This window comes from Peromyscus maniculatus, chromosome X (genome assembly GCF_049852395.1).
Source record: "Peromyscus maniculatus bairdii isolate BWxNUB_F1_BW_parent chromosome X, HU_Pman_BW_mat_3.1, whole genome shotgun sequence".
Taxonomy (NCBI): Eukaryota; Metazoa; Chordata; class Mammalia; order Rodentia; family Cricetidae; genus Peromyscus; species Peromyscus maniculatus.
Window position 1 is genome coordinate 67651224 of NC_134875.1, and position 14307 is coordinate 67665530.

The 14307-nt window shown below is 34.8% G+C and overlaps 1 protein-coding gene across 1 annotated transcript; it reads right to left on the reverse strand.

Annotated features, from left to right (window-relative positions):
- Positions 1–410: 410 nt before the first annotated feature.
- Positions 411–3802, reverse strand: Pabpc5 (poly(A) binding protein cytoplasmic 5). Its single transcript, XM_006990484.4, has 2 exons — positions 3740–3802; positions 411–3202 (listed from the first exon to the last, which is right to left on the reverse strand). Exon 2 carries the CDS (start codon positions 3053–3055, stop codon positions 1907–1909), a length of 1149 nt encoding a protein of 382 aa, XP_006990546.1. The 5' UTR covers positions 3056–3202; positions 3740–3802; the 3' UTR covers positions 411–1906.
- Between the last annotated feature and the right edge of the window lie 10505 nt (positions 3803–14307).

A 14307-nucleotide genomic window follows, 5' to 3' on the forward strand; every position in this document is an offset into this window, starting at 1 on the left:
AAATAAAAATAAATAAATCTTCAAGAAAAGATAGTGTTTGAAATGAATACAGCATATGATATACAATTGCCATTGTATCTATTTAAAATTTTCTGTATTTTGATAGTTGCAATAATATAAAGTAGGTATATCAAATATGAAAATATTGTCTTCTGATTTTTCCCTATAAATTTATATGCATAATACATGTTGAAAATGTTCAAAATTTTGGCAATATATCTAACTATTTTGTGTTTTAATTCTCTGGAAGATTTTAATTTATACATATTATAGAAGTTTTGTCAAACTCATAATGTACAATGTTTCCAGGAAGAGATGTTAAGCACAGTGTAGTTTACAAATTTTAAAAAATATTGATTCAAAAATCTTATTCAATATCTATATTAAGGAAAATTATGAAGTCCCTAAAATCATGATATAAATATCAATATTTATTGGTATGAAAAGTTGACTACAGTTCAATATAAAACAAAAATATAAAACAGTACATATTTTATTTTTGTAAAAATGTGTGCACACCTAAGAAAAAATATAAAAGTATGTACTAAATGAGAATGGGCTCCTTCTATAATGTTTACATGTTTCACAATTATGATTATGTATGTAAACAATAAAAAGTCAACTGAGAAGAAACATCAAATGTTCTTTAACTGGATCTGTCGAATGAATGAATTATATAGTCTAAGAAAGTTATTCAAGTTTCACACAATTTGATTATTTTTTCTAATTTTTAAAGATGTCTATTCTGATGATAAATGTTACATGGATTGAAAGCTGAAAGTAATGAAAAGAGGCTACTTCAAAGAAAAGTGGAAAATCTGTAGTTTAGAAATTGCATGGTTCTTGAAGAACAATTTATTTCCCTCAATGTTTGGAAACAGCAGGTTTTATTTTAAATGTTATGAATCAGCAAGGGAGAATTATTTGGAGTTAATAATTCTCATATAATGGATGAAGAAGTATGATGTAATCAAGGGAAAACCTGTTTCTTAATGAAACAACTGTCAGTGTTTGCACATGGACATATTCAATGTTTACAAGAAACAACAGATCCTTAGTTTTTCAGCAGTATCTTATAAAATGTCTAAAGGTAAAAATGAGATAGGGCATTATTAAATTTTCTTGCTAATTTAACATAGTCTACCTGTAGGTATGCATTATATGCATTTAGGAAAACAACTATTAAGGATAGTTCTTAGAATATTTTCAAATATTAAATCTCTTGGAAAAGATTTTTAAGACATCATCAGATTTTGAATAGCCATTTATCAATGCAACAGTTTCTAAAAGCACCAATTGCAAAACAAGAGCATGACATTAATAAAAACCACTTCCAATACTTAGTCAAAGCTACTAACAAATGTGTAGTATGCTCCAATATATTTGTATAGGAAAACTAATACAATTAAATAAAGGAAATAAATTGCATATATTTTAAAGAATATTCCTTTTAAGTAATAATTTTAAGTGAAATTATGTAGCAATTTTAAGTGTCTCATATGCATTTCCCCATTCTTTGATGATTTTTCAAAAAAGCAAGTGGCAACTTTTCATTGTGCCAAAATCAGAAAGAAGAACAATGCTAAGAATATGATCATGGAAGAAATTAAATTAATATTATGGTAATAAATACAGAAATATAATGAATTGGCTCATTTAGGCAATTTAGAAAAAATGAAGAAGAATAAGCTATCCTAAGGATAGCGATTATGTAAAAAACATATAAAATGACAATTTTACATTTAAAAATTATGCTCTTCACTAAAATGAAAGAGATTTTCCATGTACCCTTTCCAAAATAAGGTTTCACACATATACACAAAACCAAACCAAACAAAAAACCAACAAAAACCTGTGAATTTGCAGAAAATCACCCCATATTACAAAGGAGCCCAACAGCTAGGGCTCACCACCTGCGCCTGGCGTGGCCCAGTGTGACATTCAGTGGCTTAGAGCCTACTACCCGACCATTCATCTCATCCACTGCTTTGGTAGCCTCTTCAAAAGAAGAGAAGCAGACGACACCAAACCCTTTGCCTTGTCCCACTTCCATCATCACTTTGGCTCGACTAATTGATCCAAATGAAGAAAATTCTTCCTTCAATTTTTCATCATCGATGGTCTCATCCAGGTTCTTAATATAGACAGGCACTCCTGGAGGCCTACTTTTTTCTTTTAATTTCAGCCTTTCAAATCTCCGCCTTAACTCAGCAAAGCGTTCAATTTTCTTCTGTGCTCTCCCTACATAGAGGAGTTTCCCGTCTATTGACTTGCCATGCAGGTTTAGCACAGCTTTTTGGGCAGCTTCATGTGTCTCATATCTTACAAATCCAAAGCCTTTAGATTTCCCACTGACATCTCGTATTACTTTAACACTCTCAGTTGGCCCACATTCACTGAAAAGTTTCTTTAGTTTTTCGTCATCCATGTCATCTCCCAAGTTTTTCACGAAAACATTAGTAAATGTTGCTCTATCCCTGGTTCTGACTTCAGCTGCTCTCTCTTCAGGAAATTTGAATCGGCCCACATACACCTGGCGGTTGTTGAGTCGGACTCCATTCATGTGCCAGATAGCCCTATTGGCAGCAGCAAGGCTATCGAAATGGACATAGGCATAACCCTTAGAGCCATTGTCATCACATACGACTTTACAGGAAAGAATGTTCCCAAAAGCAGAAAATAAATAAAACAGGGCCCTATTGTCCACGGATTTATCCAAATTTTTGATGAATATATTTCCAACTCCAGACTTTCTTAAGCGGTCATCTGGCTGTGACCACATGAGGCGAAATGGTTTACCATTAATTAAGTCAAAATTCATTGTGTTCAAGGCCCACTCGGCATCTGCAGGAAAGCGGAAGTTAACATAACCATAACCCAGGGGGGTGCGGGTCACCGGGTCACGGCAGATTCTAGTGAAGCGTAGAGGGCCGGCGGGTCTGAACTTCTTATAGAGCATGTCTTCTGTGACGTCAGGGCCCAAGTCACCCACATACAGGGCAGCCTTGAGGTACTTCTTTTTCTTGCCAGCAGTATTAGGTTCCCCACTCCCCATCTCTGAGCGCTTAGAAGAGGATCTCTTGGGGAGGGGAATGAGGCGAGGCGAGGCCTTTCTCTAATCTAGGGGCCAAACAGCTGTTCTTGAACAGAAACAAGCCAAGGCAGGCGAAGGGAAGCTAAAAGCAGACTGTTGAGGCTGAGGCTGAGAAAATGAAGTTCAGAAACAGCTGGTCAGCAGGCTCAGAACAAATGTTATCAGACAAAAAGGCAACCCAAAAAACAGTCTGTTCTCCCTAAGAGGACTTACAGTTTTTCACCCCTTCAGATTTCAAATTGGTTTCAAAAGCCTGCGTTAAGAATGCAATATCCCCTTTCCCGTTAAAACTAAAGAAATCAAGGATCTGACTGGCTCCCACATCTAGCTTTGGCAACAGAGGCCTCCTCGGGAATGGATTTCTGAAAAAAGGATAGGCCCCGGAGCTCCTGTGGATTTAAAACGCCAGCAATCCCTTGCAGAGGCCAACTGTGTGTATTCCTCCCCAAGCCAGGGTCAGGTTTGCTGGGCGCTGCTAAGGCCGCTCAGCGCTCAGCGTCAGTGAAAGGCAACACTAGACACTTGGTGCGCTGGGTTCGGCAGGCAGGCTGCTGGGAGCGGATCACACATAGAGACAGACACACAGACACACGCGTGGGGAACCGGAGACCGCCCAGATCCCCAAGATGCCCACTGGGTACGGACCGAGTGAGGCGCGGTGATTTCTGCAGTCTGAGTGAAGCTCTCCGCAGGTCCGGAGGGACTGACTGGCAGCCGTGCTGTAGGTCTGCTCTGACGCGAGGCGGGTCTAGACAGATGCTGGGCGGAGTCAGCAGAGGGCAGATGCGCCAAGGGCAGACCCAGTGTGGACCTATAGACAAGGGTTGCTTCCTGCCAGACAGAGCAACCAAGGAACTAAGGGACTAAGATCTTGTAGCTCTGCTAGGGAGGGCAGGCGGTGTGCTAGGAAACCCGGAACCTTGCTAAGTAACTTCCCGCTTACAAGAGAGAAAAGAGAAGAGAGAAGAGAGAAGGAGAGAGGGAGAGAGAGGAAGAGAGAGGGAGAGAGAGGGAGAGAGAGGGAGAGGGGGGAGAGACAGAGAGAGACAGAGAGGAGGAAGCAGGGGGAGGGACTGAGATGGTGTTAAGATTGTCTTTATCAAAGTTTACTTATTTATTACCTTTAAGCATAATTTATACTGCTCATTTCAACATGATAAAAAAAATAGTTATGACCAGAGTAGAAAGAACTCACATTTGTTTCTGATGAATTTTCTTCTTTTGGCAGGTTGGGGTATGGTGGGTGTTGGGAAAGAAGATACAGGTAACATTTATTTCAGTGCCTTGGAAACTTGAGAGTTCATAGCTGTGCTGGACGTCCAGTGCTAAATGATCACTAGGTCAAAAGGAACACAGAGAAGAGCTTGGCCTTTATCCTTATTAATCCTACATAATGGTAGAATTATCCCCCAGGGAGTAGGCAGAGTTCTCTTTGCTCCAGTGATGTTAAGGTTTTAATGCCTGGAGAGCCATAAAATGGCTTTTGATGCAACTTAGTGCTAAAAAACGCTAACCTTTTTTTAAAATCAGCATTCAAGTTGAATACTTTAAAAGTCACAATATAAAAGTTGAAAAATTTATGAAATTATATAATTAACTTAGAAAGACAACATAAATATGTTAGGACATGTGCATTTTCTAAAATTAATTATAAATATCAATGTGAATTGTCAACTTTAAAGCATTATAGAGAAAAAGTTGCTGTATCTCTCTATCTCTCTATATCTATCTATCTATCTATCTATCTATCTATCTATCTATCTATCTATCTATCTATAATCTATCTGTCTATCTATCTATCTATCTATAATCTATCTATCTATGTAAATATCATCATCTGTCTATCAGTCTACTAATGGTGGTCTTGTGGTGCTGAAGATTGAATCTTGAGCCTCCAGCACTGTAAGTAAATCTTCAGAATTTTTAACAAGCTGTTTTGGAGAGAATTTTGCATTTTTAAGGAAATTCATGAAACTCAATCACACTTAAATCATCATGGAAACCATTGAAAAATCTTACCTTCACCAAAGAAAACAAAATAAAGAATTTTCAGTACTTAAGATGAAAAAAAAAAACAGATTAATAAGAAAACGATATTACATGTTCTTACCGGGGAAGTTCTTAGAATAACAAGCTAAATTTCAGTGCCTTTAAGATTTTTGGCATTTTATAGTATCTATTGAGTTGTATAATTGATTAAATGACATTTACTCTCAGTAATTAGTAAAATAGTGACTATCTTTATTGTATCTCTATGCTCTTTTTCTAGTGTTTTTGCTTAATTAAGTCTTGGAGGTTAGGTATAGGGGAAAAAGGCAAGTGAACAAACAAACTATAGTCTTACTATATGAAGATAGGGGCCAAAAGTAGAAAGACTTATAGACATCTTGCTACATTTTTGCATTTATATATATAGTAGTCTTTCTGGGTCAGAGAGTACAAATCAGCAGTAAGTCCATTTTTTACCATGTATGAATGCCTAGGTTTGATACACAGCACCATTAAAAACAAAAATATGTACATTCATAATATAATATCTTTCATTATATATGTAAGTATTGGAGACATAATTTATTAAGTCATGTTAACATTTAGATTAAAATTTCTTTTATATTCAAACAAAATACACATTAGTGAACTATCAAATACAAAACATTTTTGTTGTGTTTGTTACATGTAAAGCAAGTTGATAATATATATAATTCTCATTCATATGTTAAAATCCTTTAAAGAACCACACATGCTTGAGGCATGGCTATATGTTCCTTTCAAAATATGAGACACATTTTACACAAGGAAAGAATCACAGCCAAGTGGCATTCTAAACTGCATTTCACTACACATTGTTTACAGTTCATAGGAATGTGTCAGTATGAGTGGAGGAAAACAGGAGTTCAGGTTTAGTTTTGTCCCTTGTCTTAACAGACACATAATATTGTACTTTCAAATAAAAATTTTAGCTGTATAAATGGTTGGGGATTTATTGTGAAAGCAAACTTGGTATTCTTTTGAAAAAACAAAGGGATGGCAGAATAAAGTGTCATAAAATAAGAACTTTACCACCTGAAACTTGACTTATAGTTTTAGAAAAGAGAAGAAAACAATTTCGATACCTATCTCAAATTTTCACATAGTAGCCTTAATATGAAGAGTAGTTACTTTGTATCAATCAAAAATTTAAAAGGTGGATGAGCAAAAACATAAAATTTAAAATTTTAAAATTTTTCATATGTAATATTAAGCCATTAATTCATCTGTAACCATATTGAACTTAAAAGAAATCAAAATTTCTTTTTGCCTTTAAAACACTGCACAAACTAGGTATAAGAGAAAGTTAACTCAACATAAAAGGACCATATTTGAAATGTCCACAGTTTATATTATTTTCAAAAGTGAAAATCAGAAGTATTTTATTTCAAGATAAGGTTAGGCAAGAATGTCTATTCATGACACTTCTCACATGTACTGTGAACAACAAAACAGAGAGAATGAAATATTTACAATGAAACATAGATCAGAAACTTTGAACTGTAAAATTGAAAAAGAAATAAAATTATACACACAAATATGAAAAATACCCTCTGTCCATGAATTGGAAAGTTTAATATTATCAAAATGACTATACTATCTGAAGATATTTAAAGATTCAGCCCAATCTCTATAAAATCACAATGACAATTTTATTGAAATAAAAGCAAATTTATCAAAAACAAACAATAAAGCTGAAAGCTGCCCAAATACCCAATAGTATCGAGAATGAACCAAACCTGGAGGCATCACACTTCCTGACTTCTAAATGTATATTTCAAAACTTGAGCATTTGAAACTATCATAAAACCAGACACACATTTCTGTATACACAATATTGAGTCTAGAATTAAATCCACATATATACATAAATCAATTTCTGATTCACAGTGTACTAAGAGTGGAAAATGGGAAAGGATTTTTTGGTAATTATTATAATTAGATTCTGCACAGCAAAAGACATAAGAAACAGAATCCAAAGTCAATCTATGAAACCAAGAAATATTTAAAATACTATCTCAGATGGAAAATTAATATTGAACTGAGATTATATAAAACATTTTCATATCTCAATATTGAAACAAAATAAAATCTTTACAAAAACTCACAAATCCACTAAACACAAACTGAATAGATATTTGTTCATCAAAGAAGCATAAACGACAAATAAGTATAAAAAATGATATTCACCAACACTAATCTCCGGAGGATTATAAGTCAGAGCCACAATGAGATATCTTATATGTGATGGGATTATTATGCTGAAAATTTTTAAAAACTTGCAAGTATTGGCCAAGGATGTGACAAAACTGGAAACAATATGACCTCATGGGAGTATATAATGGTACAGCTGAAATGCAAAACAATAAGGTAGCACGTTAAAACATTAGTGATCTAGTAACCCCACATATTGGTACACATCCCAAACAATTAAAATAAGTATCTCGAAAAGATAATTGCATTCCTGTTTTTATTGTGGTATTGTAATACAATAACCAAAATGTGTAAACAAGGCTATCTATCTATTGCTTAGTGACTGTAAAAGGACAAGTTGATATTTAAATACAGCGGAGGATTACTTACACGCAGCAACTGGTGATTTTTTAAATGTGACAACATGTTCAGAATTTGAGAAGATTATTTTAAGTAAAATAAACCAGTCATTGTAAGATAAATATTATATGACTCTACTGTTTTAAAGTATTTAGAATAGTCAGGTTAATGTAAACAAATAATGTAGTGGTGGTTGTCTGTGACTGGCTAAGGAAGAAGTGAGTAAATGTGGAAAAAATGAAAATTTGGTTATACAGAATGAATATGTTTGAGAGATTTGAAGTACAACATTACATCTGTGCTTCAAATCTGCTGTATTTTAATCTTCTTCATTTAAGAACGTAGTCAACTGTGAAGAAGTCTTTGTAATAAAATATGAAATAGAATTAGTAAAGATTGTGAGATGACTCAGTTAGAAACGTATCTGCTTAGCAAACATCAGGAAACTTAGTTCAGACTCCCAGTGCCTATGTAAAGAAATCTCTCCAAAAGAAATGGCTTTCACTGCATAGCCCCTGCACTGAGGGAAGCAGTGATGAGATAGCCAGAGCCCAGGAAATCACTGGCCAGCCAGTGTGTTTAAATCAATAACGTCCAGGTTTAGTGAGAGACACTAAAATAAGAAAAATGTTTCAAAAAAAATAAGTTAGAGAAGAATAGAAGAAGAACACATCTAATGAAGAACTTTAGTTTGTGAGTGTACTCATAAACATGGGCACACATACTGAATGCACATGTGTGCATACACCCAAACATTCACAAATCATACACACATGCACACAGACACACACACATAATACCTGTTCAACCACTAAAATAGCATTATATACATTTTTAATTGTTTTTGTGTCTCTATATGTTTCTTTTTAATTTTAAATTATTAGCAAAGCTAATGTCAGATAATGTAGTGGAATACATCTGTAATGACAGAACGTAGAAGTGGATCATGAATTGAAGGCTAGCCTGATCCACTTGTCAAGACACTCTGTCAGCCCTCATCAAGGAAACTGCTCTTTGCAATAGACAGAGACCACTACAGAAAACCACAACCAATCAAAATGAAGAGTTTTAGAGCCCAATCCCAATAGATTAATCTACAAAACATTTCTGTACCTAAGACTCTAGGAACATTTCAGAAGATGGAGTGGAAAGAGTGTAAGAGCCAGGGAATTAGAGAATTTGATGTGAGATAGTTTATCTTAGTAATATGTGAAGCTACATTAAAAAATATCTCACTTCAGACACCGAAAACCACAATTTAATGTATTATATTTCTTTTCTGGCTATATCTTAAAAATATATCCTATGTCTTCTGGGAGGACCTCCTGGTCAGAGGTTTCAGTCTACCATGGCTTGGTAGCTCTTCCAAGTGTGGCAACATGAAGGACCCCATGCCCCACTCTAACACCAATACCACACCCACACCCAACCCTTTCTGCCCTATGCCTTTTTCTCTACTTGACCTTATTTGGAGACTGTCTTTAGGCCTGGATGCATGATTTATCTCTAGTATAACCCTTGATGAATTCCTTGAAGAAGCTTTCCCCTACTGCCCATATGGTAATTAGACATTGTGCTTGGAGATTTTATGATAGGACCATGATTCCACATATGACAACTAAGACTTGTAGTAGGAGCCATATAATAGGAGTGTTCTGTTTAATACATATTAGGTGATGCCCCAGCCATTGTCCCCATCCTTTATATTTCCCCTCACTCTGGAATAAAGTTGAGCTGACTCACAGAAGCTGGCTCTCAGAGAGACATCTCTGCTATGTTCATAGGCCAAATACAAAGCTCTCTATCATCTCTTCTGTCTCTTTGTCCTCATGGACTGGTGGCCAACAAATCTTGAAGAAAAAGAAGGCCTTATAATATCTGGCTGGAGTTTGTGAAAGTCTATCTATGCTATTACAATAGCTTTGTATTCATATGTGCATTTTTCCTATTATGCCTGGAAAATACTGTTTCCTTGAAGTTATCCACCACCTCCAAGATGAAGTATCCACCACTCTTTGAATATCCTTGAGTCTTTGTGTAAGGACTATGAGATGTATGTTCTATTTAGAACTGAAAAATCCAGTCTCTAATTCTCTGTACACTGAAAATTGAGGCATCTCAGTGTTAATTTCCAGCTCCTACAGTGAGAAAATTCTCTGATGATGATTGAGAGATGCTCTGATCTATAGTTACAGTAATAAGTCATTAAGAGTTATTCTTTGTTTTGTTGTTGTTGATGTGATATTTTGTTTGTCTCTAATAAATAAAGTTTGCCTAGAGATCAGAGGGCAGAGCTAGCTACTAGTTAACCATAGAGGCCAGGCAGTGGTGGCACACACCTTTAATCCCAGCACTTGGGAGGGGAAAACAGGGAGGAGTTGGTGAAGTAGTAAGTGGCTCTGTTCTTTCATCATTTACCCTAATATCTGACTCCAGGGTTTTATTAGTAAGACCAATTAGAATTTGTGCTACAGAATTTTTGGTTTTGGTTTTGGTTTTAAGACAATATCTCTAAGGAGATATTGACATTTAGTAGCTGCTAGGAGAGGGAGAATTAGCCTTTTCTAATTATGTGAAACCTTCTAGGTCCACTATATACCAGGACAGGCTCTACTCCCAAGACTAACTGGGCAACAGAAACTAGACTCAATGGAGAAAAATAAAAGAGAAAACTTCAGAGATGTGTTAAAATGGATAGGAATGTTTAGAGGGAGATTATGGAAAATGTTGGTGTATATGTGAAATTTTCCATGAATTGAGAATATATTTGAACACATAAAATAGAAAATATGAATGATATTTATCTATAGATTTAAAAAATAAATTTAAAAATAAGCAAATGATGTAGAAAAATTTTTTTCTGATGTACAAACGAAAGAAAATGAATTAATGTTACATTCATATTTTTAGAGTATTATATAAATTCTTTCCTTCAGATGTTTTTGATCCATAATAAATATAAATACTTAGTACTCAATTAAATTCTGTGAAAGATGGTAGGATTCTTTTGAATATCCCTGCCTATTGATTCAAATAGTATGTAATGTTATTATGTACATAGTTTATGAAATACTCATTATATAATCAATCTTATTTCATCATGTTATATATAATAGTGGTTATAAAAATTACAGATTATATGTTTCAATTTAAAAATATCATCCCTTTTAATTTGGTCTCTGAATTCCTTCTTATTTCTCCATTATTATTTGTAGTATAGTCTGAAAGAGAAGATTCTTTCAGAATAATAAAATGAAACTGTATTTCTTCTATTTGTTTTTGAATGACTAGGATATGTCATGCTTGATTTCCATAACAAAACTGTCTTAATAAAATGATGAAAATTTATATTAATATTTTATTACAATTATGTATTTCCTTAGTGTTCCCTTTAAACTAATTCTTGTACAAATGATATCAGAAAGCCTAATTAGTATTCCTGATAAATGATCATATGAAAACTTCCAGAAATTTAAAGCAAAATAATCCATGTCATCAGGAGAGAAAACTTACATTCTAATAGTGTGATTGTCAATAACTTGGTAAAATTAATCATTATTTTAAAATCACAGTATAAACATAAAAATTTCTTATTGATTTGGAGTAATACCTAAGCTCTAGAAATACAATACATTTAAGGATATTGAAATTTAAATAGAATTGCTAACCTAAGCTAGTATTTTTGTGATTTTTCATTTTACATTAATATTATAACGTAATTAAACATTGATCCCCTCTATTCTTCCCTCCCAACCCTTCCATATTCCCCTATTTGCTCTTTTTGAAATCAATGGCCTCTTTCTTTATTAATTGTTATTGCATCTATATATATCATATTTTTTTGTTGTTGATAGTTCTTTGTGTATAGTTGAGAGCTTGTAGTATGTTCCCCTTCACTTTAGCATGTCTACTTATGTTGCTTTCAAAGGATATATGAAGTTCTATAATTGACTAAAGTGATCTCATTGTAACTCCAATTCTTCTCTAATTTATTTTCATAAACTTTTTTCTTAAGAGTAGACCTGCACTTGCTTAAATTGCATTAAGTTGAAGTACCATTAAGACTAATAGTCATTCATTACTAATGAGGAACTTTCCTCTTGGTCTATTTATTTACCTATTTGAGGCTCCAAACATACTGAAATGATCATTAGAATGTTTACATATATTACTTCTAAATTTAAGCTAGCTCTTTTTCAATTTGATTTCTAACACCTTCTTGAGTTACGTTGTATTCTTTGCTATGTTCCACTCCTGTGCATGCTTGAGTACTAGTTCTTACTAATTTAGAACATAGAGATAAAGATGCTATATACATTTCGTTGCTGAACTGTTTTTGTCTGTTCTGGTTCCAAGGATCAGTACAGTTAGTGTATTTGGAATGATTACTTGAGATATAAAAAATAAAAATAATACAAAACAAATATCACTATGAAAATGAGTGACTTTGTCTTTTTTCTCATTCAGGAAGACTTAAAAGCTCTCTTTACTAATTCTTTTTAAATTTCTTACAACTTCATACATGCATATGTTGTGTGCACTCTTTTATCCCCTCTCAATCCTGTTGATCTTCTCCTGAACTGATATAGTCTCCAGCTTCCATGGATTTTTAATTTTTACCTACATCTTGAATATGAAATCACATTCACTGTGTTATCATAATCACAGCAGCCATGTCATATCCAGAAAGATGGTGGTTCATGGCAGTTTTCCCATATTCTGGTTCTTATATTCTTTTCATGTCCCTATTCTCAGTTATTCCCTAAGAGTTGAAGCAGGTGACAAAGGTGTTCCTATTAGTGCTGAATACCCAACAGCCACTAATTCTTAACATTTTGACCAATTAAACTTTACCCAACAACCACCACAAAAGAAGCTTCTGTGGCTAAGGCTAAGAGAAAGAAACTACTATGTAGGTACCCAACAACACCCAAGCATCAGGCTGAGCTCCAGGAGTCCAGTCAAAGAGAGAGAAGAGGGATTATCTGAGCAAGGGGGTCAAGACCATGATAGGAAAATCTACAGAGACAACTAGATCAAACTCATAGGAACTCATGAACTTTAGATCAACAGCTGTGGAACCTGTATGGGAGCAGACAAGACCCTCTGTATATAGTGATACAGTTGTGTAGCTTGGTCTGTTTGAGGGGCCCCTGGCAGCAGGATCAGCCTTTCTCAGCTTTGATGCAGGGAGGAGGAGTTTGGTCCTGCCTCAACTGAATGTACCAGAGTTTGCCCAGTCCCCACTGGAGCCATCATCTTTTAGAGGAAGGGATGGGGGCAAGTGTGGGGAGGAGGCTGGAGGGGAGTGTGAGGAGGGATGAGAGAGGGATCTGTGGTTGTTATGTAAAATGAATATTTTTAATAAAAATAAAAACAAACAAACAAAAAGGAGGCCATTTGACTTCTGAATGATGTCTATCCCACAAAGCATCAGAGGTAGACTCCCTTTTAATCCCTGCAGCTTCAATGGCCATAGGTAGTGGACCATATATATTCCATCACATATTGTAGGCTTCAAATACTATTAAAAATGGTTTGTTAGCCACAGAAGATTTATGCCATTGTTGCATCAATGGGAATATTGTACCTAGAAGTTCAGAACTATAGCATGAAATGCCCACAGTGGGGCAAAGCCGTTAATGATTTCTCTCCAGCCACACCATACATAGGCTTGTTCAGTGCTGTGAGTGCTAGCCAGCAAGGAGGAAGATGCCAGGTCAGTTCAAACTTGACTTCTTTCTCTTATGTCTAAAGTGTGCTTGTTAAACAATGGAATCTTACTGTCAAGTTTTTCTGTGAAAACAAAAACAATGGCAATACCCTGAACAGTTTGAGGATCCTCTGATATTTCCCTAACTAACAATGTATAGGAGGCTAAGGAGGCTATCACATATCTGGTACTGGGAATTAGGTTGATAAAACTATGGAGTCTGGGAGTGGTATTATGCATACATTCAGGTTATTTCTGTTCAAACTATTTTCTAGAAGATTTTGATACCTTTTATTATTGAAAAATATTATTTTATACAATATAGTCTAATCACAGATTGCCCTCTCCTCAAGCCCCCTGACATAGCCTCCCCACCTGCTGACCGACTCCCTTGTAGAGCTATGCAAAAGAAAAGGCAGTAAGATTGGAAGAAAGAGATTGTGGATAACTCCAAGAAAAAAAAAACATCCTACAGATACTACATGACTTATGCACATATGAACTCATAGAGACTGTGGCAGTATGCATAGGGCCTGCACAGGTTCCAGTCACATAATATCTCAGTACAGAGAGAGGAAAGTGGACAGGGAATTCTATCCCTAAGCAAGAAGATATTTGTAATTAATACCCAATGGAATGTCACTGGGTATATTAACCATATTTAAGGGCAGGGCAATCAGTAGATTGCCAACACAAAACAAACTCAATGGTATTTTTGTAGGACTTTTCTTATATTGGTTTATTTGATCATTTTTTGTCTTACTGGTCTTTTGTCCTCTATATAATGATTTCTGATTTTAGTTTTTATTTCTTCATTGTCTGTTTGTTGATTTCACTTTTATTTTTAATTTATGTGTGTTTGTGGAGGGAGATAAAGATTGTACATGTGAAGGCATATTAGTACAGTCATAGCTGAGGC

Excerpts from the sequence above, each read along its gene's own strand:
- Pabpc5 (XM_006990484.4), bottom strand. The coding sequence starts at position 3,055 with ATGGGGAGTGGGGAACCTAATACTGCTGGCAAGAAAAAGAAGTACCTC.